This window comes from Serinus canaria, chromosome 1A (assembly GCF_022539315.1).
Source record: "Serinus canaria isolate serCan28SL12 chromosome 1A, serCan2020, whole genome shotgun sequence".
NCBI classification, from domain to species: Eukaryota; Metazoa; Chordata; class Aves; order Passeriformes; family Fringillidae; genus Serinus; species Serinus canaria.
Genome location: NC_066314.1, coordinates 4,246,856 through 4,257,094, shown reverse-complemented (window position 1 = coordinate 4,257,094; position 10,239 = coordinate 4,246,856). Strand labels below are relative to the sequence as shown.

The window sequence follows — 10,239 nt, the reverse complement described above, 5'->3', positions numbered from 1 at the left end:
CTTTATCGTTCACAGATGATTAATTAGGAGCCAACAAGATCTCCATTTGCATCTCGGTAATTCTTCACTCTGTTTTATTTCAACATTTAGTCTTTATGCTTGAAATATTCATTGAGAAAGCAGAAAGGTGATTAACATAAGATTTTAAATGTGTATCGTTTGTTCTGACTTTTTTTTACATATTTTTGTCAACAGAGAAGAAAGGAAAGAATATACAATATCACAAAACGATTACTGGCTGTTCTGCTTCCATCTGCCAAATTCTCCTTTATGGTAGACAAACTTTACCCAGGTTCATTTTGAAACAGGGGAGAAAGAACCCAAATAAAGGTCAGTCCTCTGCCCCTCCTCCCCCACTCCCAAATCAATCCCAACTATCTGACTTCTGTATAATCATCCTGAAAGTTTTGAAGTGTTTTTTTCCTTACATGAAAAACCCTCGCTGGTGTGAACCATCCTGCAGCAGCAGATTTGATCATGCCATTGTCAGCCCCCCCACCAGAGATCACCCAAGAAAAAGTGGGTTCAAGCAGCTGTGACAGATATGATGGTATATTTCCATCCACCTGGCACTGAAAGGCAGGGGTACACATATTTCTGGGTGAAATATTTCACTCAGCATTAAAAATATAAAAATAATTTGCAGGTCACGTCTGTTGAGGTTTTCTACATTTGGGGGTTGTATTTTTGTTTGGGATTTTTCAAGCATTTTCTCACAGCCTTGGTAACCTCTGTCTTATCACACGGAGCTTAAATCTCCAGCAAATGGAGAGGTTTGATAAGAAGTTTAACCCTTCATTTGGAAGGTGAATTCCCAGTCCTTATGATAGTATAAAAAGCTGGATGAGTAAACTCTGAGAACTGAAAGAAGGATGGATTCCTAAGGATTAAACCACCGGAAATGAAACAATAAGAGCCAAATTCTGCTGTTATCAATAGCAATAATAATTAAAATTGCACTGTTTCAAAGAGAGTCCTTGCAGGACAGGACTGGCTAATGGCCTTTGAATTTTAGTGAATTTGCCTCTCTCATCAAATCCAGCTTTTCATGATGGATTCTGCCTATCCCTCCAAGAGAAGGGCAGATCTGCTCCATCCTGATTTCACATCAAGATCTCAACTGCTGTTGGTTTTATCTATCACTGAGTACCCAATGAGACAGAGCAGAATGTGCTTCTCCAGCTCCTGTCCAAAACCTTTGCTTTTTTCAAAAGCAGCAGGGATCATAAGACCCTGCTGTACCTTTGCACTTATCCCAGCCCCAAATTGTCCTCAACACCAGTTTGGTCATTGCTGCCTGAGACCCAAAGGGACCCATCCCCCCTGGGAGCCCGAAATCACGCAGGGGCAGCGGCTGGGCTGCGAGTCAAGGGACAGGGAGCACACACTGGACAGTGGGGTTACACTAACATGCAGTCCATTTATTTTTGAGGGTTTTTTTCCTTTGTTCTGTGATTCATCTTTTTTTTTTAATCAAGCCACTGCAAACATTGCTTTGGCTGTCAGCATGAGCGCAGAGACAGACATTCCCGTACCCGTGGTAACTATGTCATAAATACCATCCAAACAAATGCTAAAATTAATTAAGAAAGAAAAATATTCTTTTCCCCACCCCCAAGCACAAAACACTGTTAAGTCAACAGAATTTAATCTAGTTTATTCTCCAAAAAAAAAAAAAAAGAGGAAAAAATATGAAAACAAAACAAAACAAAAAAAAAGAGCAGGTCTTATCACTAGCAGTAAATAAATTTGTACAACCATTCAGTCTGTATAATAGGATGAAATAAATCTACATCTTTCTTATTTTGGTGCGTTGAATTATACATACAAACAACAATTACAGGAACTTGTTCACAATGCATATAGACCTGGAGAATGGCTATCTGAAACCCCCTTGTTGGCAATGTCCGCATGTTAACACTGATTGCCTGACACCATTGGTACTTCCTATGCAAAGGGCCCGTGGCCCAAAATGAATGATCTCCCTACAGGTTTTATTTATTTAGGTATTTAGTTAGTTAGTTAGTTAATGCATCATCAAAACCGTTCTAGCCAGCCCCCTCCCCCTCCCCGGAAAGGAAAAAAAATAAAGAAACCAAAATAAAAACCAACCAAAAAAGAACCAAAATAAAAATAAAATAAAAGGAGAAGACATGACTGGCAGTTGGTCCATTTGTTCATAAGACCGCGTTTCCTCTTGGTCTGCATTGTTTGTTTTTCTGGTATTTAAATTGTCCTCCCATCTTCTTTTTTTTTTCTTTTCCTTTAAAAAAATTCTCTCGGAGTCCTTCATGCCTTTTTCTTTACAGCTCCTCAGATGCAATAAAGTCTTCCTCAAATGTACAGTATTTCTTACAATATAAGTTATATGCAATGTTCAGCGTTTTTTATTTTATTTTATTTTATTTTTTCACAGCACTAGAGATCCTGTCCAATAGGGAATGCAAGTTCTGAATGGCTTATTCACAAATGGTATCCAGATTCAGTGAGTAAGAATACATAGACGCCATAGTGAGTTCCTTTAAAAAGTGGCAAACATCACTTTTTTAAAACTTTTTTTTTCTACTTTTTTCTTTTTTTTCTTTTTTTTTCCTTTTTTGTGCTTTTTGTAGTTTTTTTCTGCATTTTTAATTTTTTTTTCTCTCTCTTTTATGCCTTCAAATAACCTTTTTTTTTTAATTTTTTTTTTTTATTCTTTTTTTTTTTTCCCCTCTCCCATTTGATTTGGGACGTCAGACCCATAACCACACGCCTGCAAAAATGCAAGTAGTATATAAAGTAAATCTCATTTTGAGACTGTAAGCATTCAGCAGGGGAGTCTCTTGCTAACCCATGGCAGTGACCATACTGGAGGGGTGGTGAGGTCCAAAGGAGAGGCTGGATGGAGGATGCATCGGTGTCGGTGTGGTCAGCATGTGGCTGGAGTGACTGAAAGGTGAAATGTGGCTGATGGAGGACATGTGTCTGGAGAGGGCTGCGGGGTTAAAAGAGCTGCTCTTGGGAAAGTCTTCGAGGTTGTCATGAACCTTTTTGCACTTTTTGGATTTGCTAGACATCTTTCGGTTTCTGGTCTGAATTCCTTCTTTCTTCATAGTCAGGGGTCTGTTAATCTAAACAAAAATCAATTATTTTTTTGTGCTTCCATCCCTTCTCCCCATATCACCATGGGATCCGTGTACCCCATGCCCCAGCCCAGCAGGACCAGCTGGTGACAGCCCCCTTCTTCCCCTGTACACACCCTGTGCTACCCAACCTCTTCATTTCCATCCCAAAATTCAGATTCCTCCAGGAAATCCCAAGCTCAGTTGAAATTTCTGAAGACAAGACGACAGAAAATTGCTGGCAGAGCCACACAGGAGCAAAACATACCCGAATAATTCACAGCAGCTGAAAAATTTCAGCTATCTGCACATTAGGTAATTGCATTGTGTTTAGGTATGAAACCAATCATTACCTCCTGGAAATATTCCCCACAGACACCATCTCACCCTGAGGCTTCCTGTCTGATCTAAAACCATTAGCAGCAAGAACTGCTGGGATTTCAGTGCTGTGAGGGGTCTCAGGCTTCCACAGCTCCATTAGGAAGCTGGGCAACTCTCCACAAAAGGCACAGGATTTTGTCTTATTTTTCTTCTTTCCAAAGATTTTCCTCTGATCATGCTTTCTGGTTTTCTTTAGCTAATCTGGTTTTATTTCTAAAGGCTGGGGTTTTTTTGGGGGGGCTAAAACAGGTATCTGTGCTGACCAGCAAAGCATTTTCTACATGCATACAAATGTATCTGTAGGTAAAATAAACATTAAAATCTCCTCCTGAAACTACACAGCAGAAATTATCATCCATGCATCCATCAGAGTTAGGAAATGGTAGCAAAAGATCTTTTGGACACCCTGTAAGAAATTCTTATTATTCTTATTACTTGAAGCTGTCCTGTGCATGGCCAGGGGTTGGACTTTGATGATTCTAGTGGGTCTCTTCCAACTCAGAATATTCCATGATTTTGTCATTCTATGCTGCATAGGGAGCCAGCATCACAACATGCACTAGCACAGGTGACATGAAACTCCCACAAACCACTCTTGGAAAGGGATTTATGACTCCAGTGTCCCTAAACAAACTAAAAAACCTAGGTTTGAGAATGTAAATAGGTCTTGCTCTGGCTCCTCTGCAGGATTTCACCTGTAGCAGAAGGCAGCAAATCACCCTGAGGCTGAACCATTTTTCATAATAAATGTGAGCCCATTCTGAAAAAGGGAGAAAAAATGGATCCACTGTCCCCCAGGATCTACTGTAGAGGACAATGAAAAGATGTCCCTGCAAAGATCCTGAGCAACTCTTTGTCCATAAGACCTTAAATCACCACAAGAAACAAAGAAATCCCTCCTTCCACATCACAGCAAAGTTTCACTTGCTGTTCGTCAGCCCCTTTCTGGTCCCTTTTCACAGCATAAGAATCATTCCTGGATTTCTCTCCCTGGGGAGGCCAGGATAAAAATAGCTCCCTGTTACATGCAAAGATGGAATTATGAAGAGAGGAAGGACCAGGCTCATCTCTGGTTTAGGCATCCCAGAGTTTGTCATTCCAGTCTGAACTTGTGACCCCAGGCTCTTTTTACCAGCAGTGACAAGAACCTTCACCTCACCTAAAAATGAGTGAATAAAAAGCTGATTCCTCTGCCTCTGGATAAAGGGAGCTGGAGAGAGCAGCCCTGCTTGCCAACAGCTAAAGGTAGGGAGGAAGAATCTGCCCACGAGCAGCCCAACAACAGCCCTGCATCAGCAACAAGCAAAATTTAAAATATTGTGGGTTCCAAACACAACATAACCCTCTTCCCTGGTTTTCTGTCCTCACTGAGGGAATGGGGATGCACACACAGGGATGGCCCTTTGCTCCAGACTGGGATTGGAAAGCTTTGCCTGGCCTGTTTTAAGTTTTTAACAGGGATGTGTTGCCCAGGTTCAAAGCCAGGGAGAAGTCCCAGGTGAGCCCCACCAGGCAGCAACATCAGAGGAGGCCAGGAAGTGCCAATCCCTGACAAATCCAGCTCAGATTTGGGGAGGCACACACAGCCCCTGCCCCACCAGCTTCAAATCAGGATCTTATCATGATACAAAGGCTCAGGGGCAGCCAGAACCAATTTCCAGTTGAAGCAGCCAAGTGTCAAGCTTGGCAGCTGGTTGTGACAAAGTGACATAAGCCTGGTGGTGGGACTGTGGCTGTTCTGGGTCTTGGAACAAGCACAGGGTCCTGACCCTTGCCTGGTGTCATGTCCCACAGGACAGTGAACACTTCCCTAAAGCAACATCTCTCCTGTTGCACTCAGTGTCTAAGAACAGGATGGCCCAGGCCATGATTTGATGTGAAACTAAAGGATAGTGACAAAGCCATGGCCAGCCCTGGAGCTGGGGTCAGAGCTGCCATGCAAGCTGTTATCTGGCCACCTCATCCCAGTGTAAATGGTCTCACACTCTGAGCAGGTAACTAACCCAAGAGCCAAACAGATAAAGTCTCAGATAAATGTCAGGAACCTGCACAATCAAAGCAGCAGCTGGAAATTTTTTCCAGTGACTTCAAAGACCAGTCACAGCAGGGTAAAAGTGGTCCCCAAAACATCAAAGCTAAGGACCCATCTCTGTTTCTGGGGTAGAAAAATGAAAGACCCGGAGGGAAGACCTTCTCCGTGAAAATTCATTCTGATAAAAATGACAAACACATGCTAAATTAAAATTAAACCAGCCCAACGCATGTATATGAAATTCATTAATTTCAGATGGAGCCAATTAATTATGGGCAGGAATTATGCTCTTTGTTTTATCATATGCAAAATACTGACTGCTCTGCTCTCGGGACACATAGGCCTGCTCTAGTTATTGTGAAAGGGGCCTTTTCTGATGAATCTTACCAAAAATAATGGCAAACCTCTGACTTCTACAGGCTCAGGCCAGCCCGCTGTGCACCTCCAGCAAGGTACACTCCCACCCATCCCTGAAGTGTGTGAAGGCTCATCCCACTTCTAAGGACTAAAATAACAAGGATGAGAACCTCATATTCAACAGATCAAATCCAGGGGATAGTCTTAACCATTATAGGCCTGATCTTGCTCTGACTGAAGACAATGGGATTTTGCCATTGACCTCAATAAGGTCCTGTCACTGAAGTGGATTTATCCTTCAGACACAGTCATTACAACGTTGGGTTAATCTTCCAGGCTGGCTGTATCTTAGAAAGCACTCTGGGATACCATGGGATGAAAGGCAGCGTATCAATGTGAAATATTAGTCATTGTTAATACTGGTGTTAATGGAGCCAGCTCTTGTTAAAGTCAGTGGGAGGAATGCCAACAGCTTCACTAAATGCACCCCAAGACTATTATGATTATTGCTTATATCCTACTGACAAATGGGTTTGCTTAAGCTGTGGGAATCAACAGTAAAACAAACTGATATAGCTCCATGAAAAAATTAACACCATGGAAAAAAATTCGCCTTTTCACTGCAATCATTCCCGGTGTGGACATAAAATCTGGGCAAGTTTCAACTGCAGATCAATCCATTAAAATAGCCTAATGATGTTAAGGTCCCAGAAAATTTCATTAAACCTAAAGAAAAGAAAAAATGGGGAGTGGGGGTGGATAAAATAGCAGAGAGGAATTTGCCACAGTCTAGCCTAAAACAGGGTTAAGTCAACTTCCAAGCATCCAAAGACCTTCCACTGGCATTGGCACAGCATCCATGCTGACAGCTGCTTGGGAGGGACATGCTACAATCAGCCTCTCTATTTCTGACCCCTCTCCTGATGGAAATCACAAGATAATATACACACAGGGAGCAGGACCACACTTCTCGCCACAGTCATAACTAAATACTTTAGTAAATACTTCAGTAAATACTAAATAATTTACTAAATACTTTGTTAAGTACTTTAAGAAAATTTTTTTAAAGGATCTACCCACTCATATCTGTTTTTTAGTATCATTGCCTGGTTATTTTGCTGCACACAGGAGCTCAGTCCTCTGGGGGTTTCATTTAAGCAGGATCCATTAATGGTGTTGCTCATAAGGCAAGATACTACTTGAATTTGGTAAGTAGCTGTGCTGAGCTTTTAAGCAGCTGTTGGTGTTTTTAATGAATATGAAAATGGTTCCAATGTGCTCAAGGCCTGCCCCATGTCACAAATTTCACAGCTGGATCGGCGTTTCCCTAAACACTGGATCTAGAGGTCAATTCAGGCCAACTAGGTTTGCAATGTTAGTGCAAAAAAGAAAAGGATAAGCTCTTGCAGGCACATTTCTGGAGAACCTCAGCGCTCAGACACCATTCTAAACACTTCAGGAGGAGATTTCTCCAGTCAGTTGTCTACAATGGAATCAGGCACATTGTAACTCATCATCCTGCCATCTTTTGCAGGCATGGGGAGGAATTACACTGTCTTCAAGGGTAGAAGTCACCCCATTAAAACACAAGCATCCACCAGCATTAACTGAGAAGAGCCTATTTTCTTCAAAGGGCTTTGCTGGCTACAGGAGGAGCAGCTCCTTAGAGGTTTCCCAAACTACCTGATTTAAGTCCTACCGCTGGTGGCTACAAGGGCAAAATGGAAATAGAGCACAAGCATAGATCCCCCACTCAGTGAAGCTGGCTGACCTTGATCCCTTCTAGCCAAGGAAATAGCAAAGAGAATATTTTCTCGTGATATTCTGAGAGTTTTCACTCTGTGTCCAACTCAGTGTGTTTGCAGTGATCACACTGAGAGTTTGATGACAAGCTTTACTTGCTACATCAGACTCCAAGCATGCTGAGACACCTGCCCACTAAAGGTAAACATATTTTCCATTTTTCCAAGAGAGATGCCTCCCATGAAACAGGTAAAAAATTAGCCGGGTCGTTTGCTGGGGTTTTTTTGCCCTACTTAATCCAAACTTGTTTACTCATCCTAAGAAACCAAACAGTTGAAATAACAAATGGAAGGGACTGAGATACCACAAGGGTTGGAGGCCCCATGAAACCCAATATGTCTTTGATGTGTTTCCATGGGTGGACACAAGGGCAAAACATAGCCCCAGATTTCCAAACCAAACACAAAGCAATCAACCACTAGTGGAAAAAATATATATATCAAAGCAGGGAAATTTGAAGTCTTTTCCTTCTTTTGACATAATAATTATTCTAATGCCACAAGTGGAATGAGAGAAGCAGAAGTAGCCTTAAGTCTCCTTTATTAGCAGTATTATTCAGTAGAAGACTTTTCAGGTCCCTTTAGCTCTTTCCCTGGGGCAGATATCCCTGGTTCCTGCAAGCTGGCTTTGCATGGAGATATTAGATTAAATCTGCCAGCCATTACATTTCAGTTCATTTCATTTCATTTCTCCTTCCCTTCCATGACAGATGCTTTGAAATTCACATTACAAGTTGAGCAGACTGCAACCCGCTAGCTAAATCAAGTCCTTTTTTGGTTTGGGACACGTTTGCATCAACCAGCACAAACACAGGGCCTAAATAAATCATCTTTGGGGACAGGACAAAGGCAGCCACAAACCCAAGAATGACTGAAATGGTTTCTGGCACGTATTTCTTTTTTTCCAGAGTTTGTATTTGCTGGAGGAACCAAGCTACGCATAGGAGGGGTGTCGGCTTGCAGGACAGTGGGTTGTCTTTTCCAACTCTCTGAGCCCAATCAGCAGCAGATAATGTCTCTCTGTGTTGACCCACCCCTCCTTTCTTGGCTCAGGCAAGGAAAAGCTCTAACATTACCCATGGACAGCCTTGGGAATACCTCCCCAAGTTGGATAGGCTACGTTTGAGAGGTTGACGACTCATCGCTCCAAACCCCAAGGTCCCCAAAGGGGTAACAGAGGTCTCAGCAACACCCGAGACTGGAAATCCTCATGTTAAGGAAGAGTTTGGATCATTGAGCACCAAAGCTGAGGCCCCATTATTGAGTATTCCAGTCACACTTACATTGTGCAGCTTGTAGTAGAGCCCACAGGCATTACAGACAGGATCGCCGTTGGCATTTCTCCTCCACAGGGTGGTAGTGGTGGTCTGACAGTTTGCACAGGACGTGCCCGCCCTCCTGGCTGCAGACTGTGGGAAGGAGGGATAGAGAAGGAGAGGAAGAGAAAAACACCCGTGTTAAAAAAAAAAAAAAAAATGCAATCAGCAAAATTTTTGAGAAAGAAAACATCAACCCTGCAAGACTGACGCACATCAGCAGAGGCCTCCAAAAACTGACTTGTGAGAACAAATAATAATTGTGAAAAAAATCCCCAAGGTACTTTAATCCCAAATTATATGTGAACTGAATCAGGTGCCAAAGGGCATCCTAAAAGTGAGTGCTAAACCTCTGATAGAACTCATCAAAATTAGCAGCACTGGCACAGCCCATTCCAGAGGGGAAAATGTTATTTAAATGCCAACATGTCTTTCCATCTTAATTCTCCCAGACCCTCCAGGGGTCTAATTCTGCAGTCAGGGCCTGAACTGACAATTGCTGGAGTCAAGGGCGTGAGTCACTCCGGCTCCAGCGAGCGCCGGGTGAGACCAGGGTGGGCAGCTGCTCGCCGGGCCCGACCGCAAGCACAGCCCGGTCCCGTAAACTCAGCTCAGCTTCAAAGGAGAGAGGCTCCAGATCGGAAATAACACCGTGGCAAGGAGCAAGAATCCCAACTTTTTAATTACACCCTTTTCTCGGCCCAAACCTTCATGTTTATTTAAGGATTGGTAACAAGCCTGAAAGAAGAATTTACCATTTCATAAAGGGGTAGGAACAAGAGAAAACATCTACATGGCAAAGTGTATACGGAAGCTTTTTTTGTCAACTGCGATAATGACTTAGCAAAGTCAAATTTAGTAAAGTTGCTCTTCTTTCACATGCATAGATTCGTACTTATCATTTAAAAACTGCAACTTTAGCAAGCAAACTGTGCTTCTGCCTCTGAAGGAGGAACAGGAGCTTTCAGACTGCTGTGTGAGCGCGTATGCACGCTTGCGTGTGTGCAAATGCCTACAGCTCCTAAAAAAAAAAAGGACCTTTAGATCCCCATCCTATCTATTCTTCATCAATATGACATGGTCCCAGAGCTCTGATTTCATCCCAATGCGTTGCTTTCAATGGAACTGCTCATGTGCTTAAAGTTAAAACATGTGCTTAAGCGATTTGCCAGATCATAGCAATGCTTGGCACCTTGCAGAACTGAGCCTTTAATGCTCTCTTTTGTGCTCTTACTGTTTCAAATTTACCC

General features: G+C 42.6%; 1 protein-coding gene across 5 annotated transcripts in view; it reads right to left on the bottom strand.

Annotated features, from left to right (window-relative positions):
* Nucleotides 1–1,636: 1,636 nt before the first annotated feature.
* Nucleotides 1,637–10,239, bottom strand: part of GATA3 (GATA binding protein 3) — a 28,876-nt gene continuing 20,273 nt past the window's right edge. For all 5 annotated transcript variants that reach the window (XM_009086904.4, XM_050970224.1, XM_030237875.2 and 2 more), the window contains 2 exons: nt 8,957–9,082; nt 1,637–3,110 (listed from right to left, as the gene is read on the bottom strand). In XM_009086904.4, coding sequence (XP_009085152.1) covers nt 2,826–3,110; nt 8,957–9,082 — 411 coding nt within the window. In that variant the 3' untranslated portion in view covers nt 1,637–2,825. The remainder of the gene's footprint in view (nt 3,111–8,956; nt 9,083–10,239) is intronic.